The following is a 15,000-nucleotide window of genomic DNA, read 5'->3' on the forward strand; positions in this document are numbered from 1 at the left end:
CCTCTTCCCTCTCTCTCCTTTCTCCTCCTTTTCTCTCTCTCTCTCTCTCTCTCTCTCTCTCTCTCTCTCTCTCTCTCTCTCTCTCTCTCTTTCTCTCTCCTCTCTGTCCTCTTTCCCCTCTCCCTCCCTATATCTCCTTTCCCTTCTCTCTCCTCTTCCCTCTCTCTCTCTCTCTCTCTCCTCTCTTTCCTCTCTTTCCCCTCTCCCTCCCTATATCTCCTCTTCCCTCTCTCTCCTTTCTCCTCCTTCTCTCTCTCTCCTCTCTGTTCTCTCTTTGCCCTCTCCCTTCTCTCTCCTCTTCTCTCTCCTTTCTCCTTCTCTCTCTCCTCCTCCCCCCATTCATCACTACATTGGGAGAAGTCAGTACTGTAGATAAACCTTTCCTCTCCTCCTCTGTGTGGTTCAACCCAGGCATCCCCCCTGGGGCGCTCCTACTCACTTAAAAACCTTTTCTCTCCCATTTAAAACCCACTGGCTTTGTTTCTGCAGTATAAAACTCACTCCTGCAGGTGGTCCCCGTTTTCTGGTTTTACCCAACGCTGAGTCATGTTGCCAAGTATAACACGTACACACACACACACACACACACACACACACACACACACACACACACACACACACACGCAGTGATAAATTATTTAGACTCAGGTTGATTTAGAGGTACACTCGTAAAAATAAAGGTACTATCTAAAACCTAAAAGGGTGATTCGTCTGTCCCCATAGGAGAACCATTTGAAAAAAACGTTTGGGTTCAATGTAGAGCCCTTCTACAGAGGGTTCTACATGGAACCCAAAAGGGTTCTGACTGAAACAAAAAGGGTTCTACCTGGAACCCAAAATGGTTATACCTGGAACCAAAAAGGGTTCTACCTGGAACCAAAAAGGGTTCTACCTGGAACCAAGAAGGGTTCTACCTGGAACCAAAAAGGGTTCTACCTGGAACCAAAAAGGGTTCTCCTGACCTACAGTATAGGGACAGCTGAAGAACCCTTTTGGAACCCTTTTTCTAAGAGTGTAGAAACAATACAAGTTAATTTTTTAAATATGAGGAGCGTTGGAATTGGAATCTTCCTGGTAACTAAGCGGTAACTAAGGTTATTATGAGGTGGTCTGTGAGGTGTAACACATTGGGACTAACTTGGTTCGTCTGTGTAAGGTACTGCGTGTCGTGAGTGTGAAGTCAGGCGCAGGAAAACAGAGAGTTCAATATAGTGCTCTTTTAATGCACACACGGTGAACCACGGCCACCCCACTAAACACTGGGTGCTCAAAACAAAATGCCCCAGACACGGGGAACGACAACAGTCCAGCACTATATACGAACATACACGAACACGTTCGTCTGTATCAAACACCAGGGTTACAATGATCAATCCCGCACAAAGAAACAGGTGGGCCGGCTGACTAATAAAACCCAACTCATTACAACCAACTCAAAACAGGTGTAATCAATAAACACATAAGGAGGGAGAGGAAAGAATCAGTGGCAGCTAGTAGGCCGGCGACGACCGCCGAGCGCCACCCGAACGGGAAGGGGAGCCGCCTTCGGTCGGAGTAGTGACAGTCGGTGTAACATCATTTTGTGTTAGCCCACTGAGCTTAAGCCCAGTGGTGGGGAAAGTATGCAATGGTCCTACTTGAGTAAAAGTAAATATACCTTAATAGAAAATGACTCAAGTAACAGTGAAAGTCACCCAGTAAAATACTACTTGAGTAAAAAGTCTAAAAGTATTTGGTTTTAAATATACTTAAGTATCAAAACCAGGTGTAATTGCTAAAATATACTTAAGTACCAAAAGTAAACGTCTAAAGTATTTAAAATGACTCATATTAATTAAACGATACAGCACCATCTTCTTGTTTTTTAATGTACAGATAGCCAGCGACACACTCCAACACTCATCATTTACAACAAAGCATTTGTGTTTAGTGAATCCGCCAGATCAGAGGCAGTAGGGATGAACAGGGATGTTCTCTGTTTAGTGAATCCGCCAGATCAGAGGCAGTAGAGATGAACAGGGATGTTCTCTGTTTAGTGAATCCACCAGATCAGAGGCAGTAGGGATGACCAGGGATGTTCTCTGTTTAGTGAGTCCTACAGATCAGAGGCAGTAGGGATGAACAGGGATGTTCTCTGTTTAGTGAGTCCACCAGATCAGAGGCAGTAGGGATGAACAGGGATGTTCTCTGTTTAGTGAATCCGCCAGATCAGAGGCAGTAGGGAGGACCAGGGATGTTCTCTGTTTAGTGAATCCGCCAGATCAGAGGCAGTAGAGATGAACAGGGATGTTCTCTGTTTAGTGAATCCACCAGATCAGAGGCAGTAGGGATGACCAGGGATGTTCTCTGTTTAGTGAGTCCTCCAGATCAGAGGCAGTAGGGATGAACAGGGATGTTCTCTGTTTAGTGAGTCCACCAGATCAGAGGCAGTAGGGATGAAAAGGGATGTTCTCTGTTTAGTGAATCCGCCAGATCAGAGGCAGTAGGGATGACCAGGGATGTTCTCTGTTTAGTGAATCCACCAGATCAGAGGCAGTAGAGATGACCAGGGATGTTCTCTGTTTAGTGAGTCCTCCAGATCAGAGGCAGTAGGGATGAACAGGGATGTTCTCTGTTTAGTGAATCCACCAGATCAGAGGCAGTAGAGAGGACCAGGGATGTTCTCTGTTTAGTGAGTCCACCAGATCAGAGGCAGTAGAGATGAACAGGGATGTTCTCTGTTTAGTGAGTCCACCAGATCAGAGGCAGTAGAGATGAACAGGGATGTTCTCTGTTTAGTGAGTCCACCAGATCAGAGGCAGTAGGGATGAACAGGGATGTTCTCTGTTTAGTGAGTCCACCAGATCAGAGGCAGTAGGGATGAACAGGGATGTTCTCTGTTTAGTGAGTCCTCCAGATCAGAGGCAGTAGGGATGACCAGGGATGTTCTCTGTTTAGTGAGTCCTCCAGATCAGAGGCAGTAGGGATGAACAGGGATGTTCTCTGTTTAGTGAGTCCACCAGATCAGAGGCAGTAGGGATGAACAGGGATGTTCTCTGTTTAGTGAGTCCACCAGATCAGAGCAGTAGGGAGGAACAGGGATGTTCTCTGTTTAGTGAGTCCACCAGATCAGAGCAGTAGGGAGGAACAGGGATGTTCTCTTGATAAGTGTGTGAATTGGACCATTTTCCTGTCCTGCTAAGCATTCAAAATGTAACGAGTAATTTTGGGTGTCAGGGAAAATGTTTGGAGTAAAAAGTACAGTATTTTCTTGAGGAATGTAGTGAAGTAAAAGTAAAAGTTGTAAAAAATATAAAAAGCAAAGTAGTACTTTAAAGTACACTGCTCCAAAAACTAAAGGGAACACTAAAATAACACATCCTAGATCTGAATGAATGAAATGTTCTTATTAAATACTTTTTTCTTTACATAGTTGAATGTGCTGACAACAAAATCACACAAAAATGATCAATGGAAATCAAATTTATCAACCCATGGAGGTCTGGATTTGGAGTCACACTCAAAATTAAAGTGGAAAACCACACTACAGGCTGATCCAACTTTGATGTAATGTCCTTAAAACAAGTCAAAATGAGGCTCAGTAGTGTGTGTTGCCTCCACGTGCCTGCATGACCTCCCTACAACGCCTGGGCATGCTCCTGATGAGGTGGCGGATGGTCTCCTGAAGGATCTCCTCCCAGACCTGGACTAAAGCATCCGCCAACTCCTGGACAGTCTGTGGTACAACGTGGCGTTGGTGGATGGAGCGAAACATGTTGTCCCAGATGTGCTCAATTGGATTCAGGTCTGGGGAACGGGCGGGCCAGTCCATAGCATCAATGCGGTACCTAATGGCAGTCAGGCTACCTCTGGCGAGCACATGGAGGGCTTTGCGGCCCCCCAAAGAAATGCCACCCCACACCATGACTGACCCACCGCCAAACCGGTCATGCTGGAGGATGTTGTAGGCAGCAGAATGTTCTCCACGGCGTCTCCAGACTCTGTCACGTCTGTCACGTGCTCAGTGTGAACCTGCTTTCATCTGTGAAGAGCACAGGGCGCCAGTGGCGAGTTTGCCATTCTTGGTGTTCTCTGACAAATGCCTAACGTCCTGCACAGTGTTGGACTGTAAGCACAACCCCCACCTGTGGACGTCGGGCCCTCATACCACCCTCATGGAGTCTGTTTCTGACCGTTTGAGCAGACACATGCACATTTGTGGCCTGCTGGAGGTAATTTTGCATGGCTCTGGCAGTGCTCCTCCTGCTCCTCCTTGCACAAAGGCGGAGGTAGCGGTCCTGCTGCTGGGTTATTGCCCTCCTACGTCCTCCTCCACGTCTCCTGATGTACTGGCCTGTCTCCTGGTAGCGCCTCCATGCTCTGGACACAACTTTGACAGACACAGCAAACCTTCTTGCCACAGCTCGCATTGATGTGCCATCCTGGATGAGCTGCACTACCTGAGCCACTTATGTGGGTTGTAGACTCCGTCTCATGCTACCACTAGAGTGAAAGCACCGCCAGCATTCAAAAGTGACCAAAACATCAGCCAGGAAGCATAGGAACTGAGAAGTGGTCTGTGGTCCCCACCTGCAGAACCACTCCTTTATTGGGGGTATCTTGCTAATTGCCTGTAATTTCCACCTGTTGTCTATTCCATTTGCACAACAGCATGTGAAATGTATTGTCAATCAGGGTTGCTTCCTAAGTGGACAGTTTGATTACGCAGGAAATGTGATTGACTTGGAGTTACACTGTGTTGTTTAAGTTTTCCCTTAATTTTTTGGAGCTGTGTATTTTTACTTAAGTACTTTACATCACTGCTTTAGCCTAGGTAGCCAATCAGGTCTCGAGGTCTCAGACAAGGGTTACTCCATTACACACACCCACACACATCGCAGGCAGGTCCAGTGGAGTCTTGTTGCTCTGTGTGTGTTGGAGGGACATTAACTGTTGTTGCTGTGTGTTGGAGGGACATTAACTGTTGTTGCTCTGTGTTGATGGGACATTAACTGTTGTTGCTATGTGTTGGAGGGACATTAACTGTTGTTGCTGTGTGTTGAAGGGACATTAACTCTTGTTGCTGTGTGATGAAGGGACATTAACTGTTGTTGCTATGTGTTGGAGGGACATTAACTGTTGTTGCTCTGTGTTGATGGGACATTAACTGTTGTTGCTATGTGATGAAGGGACATTAACTGTTGTTGCTGTGTGTTGGAGGGACATTAACTGTTGTTGCTGTGTGTTGGAGGGACATTAACTGTTGTTGCTGTGTGTTGGAGGGACATTAACTGTTGTTGCTATGTGATGAAGGGACATTAACTCTCCCCTGCCTCCTCTCTCCTATCTCTTCCCAGGTCAACGACGCTGTAGGGAGTGGCTGGCCCTGGCTCTATTTTGTCACGCTAATCATCATAGGGTCATTTTTTGTGCTTAACTTGGTGTTGGGGGTGTTGAGCGGGTAAGAACCGGTTCTACTGCAGGTTCTAATGGAGCCTGGCCTATTCCTCTTCGGCTGACTGGTTCTGCTGTGGCCTTTTCTTCCTGCTTGTCTGACGGTTCTACCATGGCCTCTTCTGTCTGTCTGTCTGGTTCTACCATGGCCTCTTCTGTCTGTCTGTCTGTCTGACTGTCTGACTGACTGGTTCTACCATGGCCTCGTCTGTCTGACTGTCTGTCTGACTGACTGGTTCTACCATGGCCTCGTCTCTCTGTCTGTCTGTCTGACTGACTGGTTCTACCATGGCCTCGTCTGTCTGTCTGTCTGTCTGTCTGACTGACTGGTTCTACTGTTGGTCTCCTCTCTGACTGACTGGTTCTACTGTTGGTCTCTGACTGACTGACTGGTTCTACTGTTGGTCTCCTCTCTGACTGACTGGTTCTACTGTTGGTCTCTGACTGACTGACTGGTTCTACTGTTGGTCTCCTCTCTGACTGACTGGTTCTACTGTTGGTCTCTGACTGACTGACTGGTTCTACTGTTGGTCTCCTCTCTGACTGACTGGTTCTACTGTTGGTCTCTGACTGACTGACTGGTTCTACTGTTGGTCTCCTCTCTGACTGACTGGTTCTACTGTTGGTCTCCTCTCTGACTGACTGGTTCTACTGTTGGACTCCTCTCTGAAGGTCGAGAGCCATGCGTCCTCCGAAACACGACCCGCCAAGCCGCACTACTTCTTGACACACTGCTCTCTTAACCTGGAAGCCAGCCGCACCAATGTGTGGGAGGAAACACCGTATAGATGGAGACAGAAGTCATGCACTGGGCCCGCCACAAGGAGTAGCTAGATCCCGTTGGGACGAGGACATCCCAGCCGGGAGAACCCTCCCCTAACACGGACGACGCTGGGCCAAATGTGCCCCGCCTCATGGGTCTCCCGGTCGCAGCCAGCTGTGACACAGCCCGGGATCGAACCCGGGTCTGTAGTGACACCTCTAGCACTGCGATGCAGTGCCTTAGACCGCTGCGCCACGTGAGAGTTCATCCAGCCTGACTTACTGACTAAATGACTAGTTAAACTTTGGCCTTTTCTTCCAGCCTGACTTACTGACTGCTCCTATTTCTGACTGACTGACTTGCTGACTGTCTCTCCACCTCCTCTGCTCTACATCTTCCTGATAAACCACTCTATTCTAGTCTCAGGCTTTTAGTTGGGATGGATGCTGCTGTTATTGCTGTTGTCTGGGGGAATACAGGGACCTATTAAAGCCCATCTATAATGTATGATGTCTTAAGACGTGTCTACTATATGTATACAGTTGTTTGTCAAGACAACATTCATGATCTTTAGCACCTGTATGTCTGACTTTGTTTTCATGTGTATATCTACCGTGTCTCTGTTGTTTGCATGCTTCATACTCAACATATAGCCCCCAAAAATGCCATAGATTCCCGCTTAGAATGTGAATCCACAGCAATCCTAAATAGACATCAGAGAACAGAGGGAGAGGACAGGGAGACATACATGGAGATAGACAGGATGTGGAGAAACAGAGAGGCCCCTGGGAGTAATTCTACTGAGGGTTCTAAGGGTGTATATACTGTAGACAACAGGAGACAGGATGTGGAGAAACAGAGAGGCCCCTGGGAGTAATTCTACTGAGGGTACTAAGGGTGTATATACTGTAGACAACAGGAGACAGGACGTGGAGAAACAGAGAGGCCCCTGGGAGTAACTCTACTGAGGGTTCTAAGGGTGTATATACTGTAGACAACAGGAGACAGGACGTGGAGAAACAGAGAGGCCCCTGGGAGTAATTCTACTGAGGGTTCTAAGGGTGTATATACTGTAGACAACAGGAGACAGGACATGGAGAAACAGAGAGGCCCCTGGGAGTAATTCTACTGAGGGTTCTAAGGGTGTATATACTGTAGACAACAGGAGACAGGACGTGGAGAAACAGAGAGGCCCCTGGGAGTAATTCTACTGAGGGTTCTAAGGGTGTATATACTGTAGACAACAGGAGACAGGACGTGGAGAAACAGAGAGGCCCCTGGGAGTAATTCTACTGAGGGTTCTAAGGGTGTATATACTGTAGACAACAGGAGACAGGACGTGGAGAAACAGAGAGGCCCCTGGGAGTAATTCTACTGAGGGTTCTAAGGGTGTATAAACTGTAGACAACAGGAGACAGGACATGGAGAAACAGAGAGGCCCCTGGGAGTAATTCTACTGAGGGTTCTAAGGGTGTAGACAACAGGAGACCGGACGTGGAGAAACAGAGAGGCCCCTGGGAGTAATTCTACTGAGGGTTCTAAGGGTGTATATACTGTAGACAACAGGAGACAGGACGTGGAGAAACAGAGAGAATTCTGGGATAATTTTCTCTCTACTTGTAACTGAGTCAGTTTGTCTCATCCATCTTCCCAGTTATTGTATCCATTTGGGACACAGACGGGGCCGTGGGTCAGCAGTGCTAGACGTACTCAGCCCTGTAGAGAGAGTCTGTGGTGTGGGACTGTAATTTCAGAACTTCCCAGGTGACCAATACTCCACTCAAGCACCACTCACCATTTCCTCAGACACCAACCAGGGTGGTGGGAAGCTGTGTCGGCCCTATAGTGGTAGTCATGCATCCCAAATGGAAACCTGTTCCCTTTATAGTGCACTACTTTTGACCAGGGCCCATAGGGAACAGGTGCTGTTTGACCAGGGCCCCACAGGGAACAGGGTGCTGTTTGACCAAGGCCCCATAGAGAACAGGGTGCTGTTTGACCAGGGCCCCATAGGGAACAGAGTGCTGTTTGACCAGGGCCCCATAGGGAACAGGGTGCTGTTTGACCAGGGCCCATCGAGAACAGGGTGCTGTTTGACCAGGGCCCCATAGGGAACAGAGTGCTGTTTGACCAGGGCCCCATAGGGAACAGAGTGCTGTTTGACCAGGGCCCCATAGGGAACAGGTGCTGTTTGGAACCCACATGTAGATCCACTGGCTGAATTCTAAAGAGTAGATTCCAAAGAGTAGAATGGTAGAAGTTGAAAGTGCTGTTTGTTATTCAGTGTCTCATCACACTCTTCACCTGTCTTTCTATTGCATCACTTGAGAAGGATGCTACAAAGTGATTGACGTATCGTCCTCCAGATCAGTGTATTTCACCTTCCCTTCTTTCTAGTGCAGCTGAGTTCTCTCTCCTGTTGCTGCAGGTAATTGTTGAAGTCTCACCACCTAAAATACACTGAGTACACGAAACATTAAGAACACCTTCCTACTATTGAGTTGCACATTTGCCCTCAGAACATCCTCAAAGCTTTGGGGCGTGGAGTCTACAATGTTTCAAATTCTTCCCACAGTTGTGCATAGACACAGGAAGTAGTTTGGGGGGTCGGTGGGTGGGGGGGGGGGGCTGCGATTAACTTCGTTGATAGGGGTGAGCGTGAAAAACCCAGCAGCGTTGCAGTTCTTGACACAAACCTGTGAGCCTGGAACCCACTACTATACCCCGTTCGTTCAAAGGCTCTTAAATATTTTGTCTTGCCCCTCCACCCTCTGACACACACATCATCCATGTCTCCGTTGTCTCAAGGCTTAAAACTCCTCCTTTAACACGTCTCCTCCACCTTCATCTACACTGATTGAAGTGGATTTAACAGGTGACATCAATAAGGGATCATATCTTCTAACACCTGGATTCACCTGGTCAGTCTGTCATGGATTCACCTGGTCAGTCTGTCATGGAAAGTAAAAAGGTGTTCCTAATGTTTTGTCCAGTCAGTGTACATGCAGTACTCATATCTGTGTTCCTTGATGTTGTGACAAAAGTATTTATTCTGTATCCACAGTGGGACAAATTGGGCAACTTTGATTGTGATGAGAGTTAGATTTCTTGCTTTAAATTCACATTCTTTTTCCTTTTCTAATAGGCTACTTGCTCAGAAAAAAAACTCTGAATCTGTTGATACAATGGGTTTTCAGATCCGCTCTCTCCCTCTCCATCCTCCTCCCTCTCCATCCTCCTCTCCTTCCTCCCACTCCTCCTCTCCTTCCTCCCACTCCTCCTCTCTCTCCTCCTCTCCTTCCTCCCACTCCTCCTCTCCTTCCTCCCACTCCTCCTCTCTCTCCTCCTCTCCTTCCTCCCACTCCTCCTCTCCTTCCTCCCACTCCTCCTCTCTCTCCTCCTCTCCTTCCTCCCACTCCTCCTCTCTCTCCTCCTCTCCTTCCTCCCACTCCTCCTCTCTCTCCTCCTCCTCCTCCTCTTCCACTCTCTCCTCCTCCTCCTCCTCTTCCACTCTCTCCTCCTCTTCTTCTTCTCTCTCTTCCTCCTCTTCCTCTTAATCTCTCCTCCTCCTCTTCCTCTCTCTCCTCCTCATCCTTCATCTTCCTCCTCTTCCTCTCTCTCATCCTCCTCCCCTTCCTCTCTCCTCCTCCTCTTCATCTCTCTCCTCCTCCCCTTCCTCTCTATTCCTCCTCAAACCCCCTCTCCTCCTCCATCTTCTCCTCCTCCATCCTCACCTCCATCCTCTGCTCCTCCTTTCCTCTCCTCCATCCTCTCCTCCTCCATCCTTTCATCTCCCACCCCTCTCTTCTCCTCCTCCATCCTCTCCTCTTCTCCTCCATCTCCTCTCCTCCTCTCCTGTCCTTGCAGAGAGTTTTCCAAGGAGAGAGAGAAGGCCAAGGCCAGAGGAGACTTCCAGAAGCTGAGAGAGAAGCAACAGCTGGAGGAGGACCTGAAGGGTTATCTCGACTGGATCACACAGGCTGAAGACATCGACCCAGAGAACGAGGAGGAGGGGCTCGATGAGGAGAAGCCCAGAAACCGTAAGTGCAGTCTGGGGAGAGGAGGGAGGGAAAGAGGGGGAGGTTATGGAGGTGGACTAGACTCAATGAAATGATGATTGGTGGGATTAGTTGTGTGTTTGTATGTAGGTGTCATTTGTGTTGGGTGTGTGTAGGATTGCGTGTGTGTGTGTGTGTGTGTGTGTGTGTGCACCGGGCATGTGTGTGTTGGACCAATGAGGATTGTCAGAGAGGAGTAACCAATCAAGTGCAACAGTTGTGGCAATCAATACTTTTCCACCTGAGCCTCCGAGCACAATACCCTCAGTACAGTGTGTGTGTGTGTGTGTGTGTGTGTGTGTGTGTGTGTGTGTGTGTGTGTGTGTGTGTGTGTGTGTGTGTGTGTGTGTGTGTGTGTGTGTGTGTGTGTGTGTGTGTGTGCGTGCTTGCTTGCCTGAATGAGTTGTCTCTCCTATCCTGTAGCTCAGCACAGGGCCTCCCAGGCAGTTCATTGCAGCCTGGTCCTAAATCACAGTGGATGGGATTGGCAGTCTCTCCCCTCTACAGTCAATGGGCTATGGATTCCCCCTAACACCACCATGCTACGATACCATTCCCCCTAACACCACCATGCTACGATACCATTCCCCCTAACACCACCATGTCCCCTAACACCACCATACTACGATACCATTCCCCCTAACACCACCATACTACGATACCATTCCCCCTAACACCACCATGTCCCCTAACACCACCATGCTACGATACCATTCCCCCTAACACCACCATGCTACGATACCATTCCCCCTAACACCACCATGCTACGATACCATTCCCCCTAACACCACCATGCTACGATACCATTCCCCCTAACACCACCACGCTACGATACCATTCCCCCTAACACCACCATGCTACGATACCATTCCTCCTAACACCACCATGTCCCCTAACACCACCATGCTACGATACCATTCCCCCTAACACCACCATGCTACGATACCATTCCCCCTAACACCACCATGCTACGATACCATTCCCCCTAACACCACCATGCTACCATACCATTCCCCCTAACACCACCATGCTACGATACCATTCCCCCTAACACCACCATGCTACGATACCATTCCCCCTAACACCACCATGCTCTGATACCATTCCCCCTAACACCACCATGCTACGATACCATTCCCCCTAACACCAACATGCTACCATACCATTCCCCCTAACACCACCATGCTACCATACCATTCCCCCTAACACCTCTACTATGCCATTCCCCCTAACACCACCATGCTACCATACCATTCCCCCTAACACCACCATGCTACGATACCATTCCCCCTAACACCACCATGCTACAATACCATTCCCCCTAACACCACCATGCTACCATACCATTCCCCCTAACACCACCATGCTACCATACCATTCCCCACATACTGAACACACACACACACACACACACAAACACACACACACACACACACATATACACACACACACAAACACACACACACACAAACACACACACACACACACACACACACACACACACACACACACACACACACACACACACACACACACACACACACACATACACACACACATACACACAAACAAACCCATTGGGTCAGGTCGTTGGGGTCACCTAGTACTGTAGACATGGTTTTAGAGTAGGGACTATGGTCTGTTTTGGTGGTGGGTTACGATGGGTCAGGTCGTTGGGGTCACATAGTACTGTAGACATGGTTTAGAGTAGGGACTATGGTCTGTATTTGGTGGTGGGAAGTCTTCTGTTGTAGTGTGGTCCACTAACATTTAACGTTTGACTTTAATTGGGTGACATCAGAGTTGGGAAGTGCTTTGAAAGGCTGGTAATGGCTCACATCAACACCATTATCCCAGAAACCCTAGACCCACTCCAATTGCATACAGATCCACAGATGATGTCATCTCTTTTGCACTCCACACTGTTCTTTCCCACCTGGACAAAAGGAACACCTATGTGAGAATGCTGTTCATTGACTACAGCTCAGCGTTCAACACCATAGTACCCTCACAGCTCATCACTAAGCTAAGGACCCTGGGACTAAACACCTCCCTCTGCAACTGGATCCTGGACTTCCTGCCCCCAGATGGTGAGGGTAGGTAGCAACACATCTGCCACGCTGATCCTCAACACTGGAGCCCCCCAGGGGTGTGTGCTCAGTCCCCTCCTGTACTCCCTGTTCACCCACAACTGCATGGCCAGGCAAGACTCCAACACCATCATTAAGTTTGCAGACGACACAACAGTGGTAGGCCTGATCACCGACAACGACAAGACAGCCTATAGGGAGGAGGTCAGAGACCTGGCCAGGTGGTGCCAGAATAACAACCTATCCCTCAACGTAACCAAGACTACGAAGATGATTGTGGACTACAGGAAAAGGAGGACAGAGTATGCCCCCATTCTCATCGACGGGACTGTAGTGGAGCAAGTTGAGAGCTTCAAGTTCCTTGGTGTCCAGATCATCAACAAACTAGAACGGTCCTAACACACCAAGACAGTCGTGAAGAGGACACGACAAAGCCTATTCCCCCTCAGGAAACTAAAAAGATTTGGCATGGGTCGGGAGATCCTCAAAAGGTTCTACAGCTGCAACCTCGAGAGCATCCTGACTGGTTGCATCACTGCTCTGCCTCCGACCGCAATACACTACAGAGGGTAGTGCGTACGGCCCAGTACATCACTGGGGCTAAGCTGCCTGCCATCCAGGACCTCTACACCAGGCGGTGTCAGAGGAAGGCCCTAAAAATTGTCAAAGACCCCAGCCACTCCAGTCATAGACAGTTCCCTCTACTACCCCATGGCAAGTGGTACCGGAGTGCCAAGTCTAGGACCAAAAGGCTTCTCAACAGTTTTTACCCCTGTGCCATAAGACTCCTGAACAGGTAATCAAATGGCTACCCGGACTATTTGCATTGTGTGCCGCCCCCCAACCCCTCTTTTACACTGCTGCTACTCTCTGTTTATCATATCCAGTCACTTTAACTAGACATTCATGTACATACTACCTCAATTGGCCCGACCAACCAGTGCTCCCGCACATTGACTAACCAGGCTATCTGCATTGTGTCCCGCCACCCACCAACCCCTCCTTTACGCTACTGCTACTCTCTGTTCATCATATATGCATAGTCACTTTAACCATATCTACATGTACATACTACCTCAATCAGCCTGTCTAGACGGTGTCTGTATGTAGCCTCACTACTGTATATAGCCTCACTACTGTATATAGCCTCACTACTGTATATAGCCTCTACTGTATATAGCCTCTACTGTATATAGCCTCGTTACTGTATATAGCCTCTCTACTGTATATATCCTCTATATAGCCTCTCTACTGTATGTAGCCTCACTACTGTATATAGCCTCACTACTGTATATAGCCTCACTACTGTATATCGCCTCGCTACTGTATATAGCCTCACTACTGTATAAAGCCTCTCTACTGTATATAGCCTCTCTACTGTATATAGCCTCTCTACTGTATGTAGCCTCTCTACCGTATAAAGCCTCTCTACTGTATATAGCCTCTCTACTGTATATAGCCTCTCTACTGTATATAGCCTCACTACTGTATAGAGCCTCTACTGTATATAGCCTCTCTACTGTATATAGCCTCTCTACTGTATATAGCCTCGTTACTGTATATAGCCTCTCTACTGTATATAGCCTCTCAACTGTATATAGCCTCTCTACTGTATATAGCCTCTCTACTGTATATAGCCTCTCTACTGTATATAGCCTCACTACTGTATAGAGCCTCTACTGTATTTAGCCTCTCTACTGTATATAGCCTCTCTACTGTATATAGCCTCTCTACTGTATATAGCCTCTCTACTGTATATAGCCTCTACTGTATATAGCCTCTACTGTATATAGCCTCGTTACTGTATATAGCCTCTCTACTGTATATATCCTCTATATAGCCTCTCTACTGTATATAGCCTCTCTACTGTATATAGCCTCTCTACTGTATATAGCCTCTACTGTATATAGCCTCTACTGTATATAGCCTCTCTACTGTATATAGCCTCTCTACTGTATGTAGCCTCTCTACTGTATATAGACTCTCTACTGTATGTAGCCTCTCTACTGTATATAACCTCTCTACTGTATATAGCCTCTCTACTGTATATAGCCTCTCTACTGTATATAGCCTCTCTACTGTATGTAGCCTCTCTACTGTATATAACCTCTCTACTGTATGTAGCCTCTCTACTGTATATAGACTCTCTACTGTATGTAGCCTCTCTACTGTATATAGCCTCTCTACTGTATATAACCTCTCTACTGTATGTAGCCTCTCTACTGTATATAGCCTCTCTACTGTATATAGCCTCTCTACTGTATATAGACTCTCTACTGTATGTAGCCTCTCTACTGTATGTAGCCTCTCTACTGTATATAGACTCTCTACTGTATATAGCCTCTCTACTGTATATAGCCTCTCTACTGTATATAGACTCTCTACTGTATGTAGCCTCTCTACTGTATGTAGCCTGTCTTTTTACTGTTGTTTTTAATTCTTTACTTACCTATTGTTCACCTAATACCTTTTTTGGTTAGAGCCTGTAAGTAAGCATTTCACTGTAAGGTCTACTACACCTGTTGTATTCAGCATTTCACTGTGAGGTCTACTACACCTGTTGTATTCAGCATTTCACTGTGAGGTCTACTACACCTGTTGTATTCAGCATTTCACTGTAAGGTCTACTACACCTGTTGTATTCAGCATTTCACTG

General features: G+C 47.6%; 1 protein-coding gene across 1 annotated transcript in view; it reads left to right on the forward strand.

Annotated features, from left to right (window-relative positions):
* Positions 1-15,000, forward strand: part of LOC109882530 (voltage-dependent L-type calcium channel subunit alpha-1C) — a 143,103-nt gene that overhangs the window by 14,373 nt on the left and 113,730 nt on the right. The window contains 1 exon segment of the mRNA XM_031815163.1: positions 10,064-10,236. Within this exon segment, the coding sequence (XP_031671023.1) occupies positions 10,064-10,236 (173 nt within the window).

This window comes from Oncorhynchus kisutch, unplaced genomic scaffold, assembly GCF_002021735.2.
Source record: "Oncorhynchus kisutch isolate 150728-3 unplaced genomic scaffold, Okis_V2 Okis09a-Okis19a_hom, whole genome shotgun sequence".
NCBI classification, from domain to species: Eukaryota; Metazoa; Chordata; class Actinopteri; order Salmoniformes; family Salmonidae; genus Oncorhynchus; species Oncorhynchus kisutch.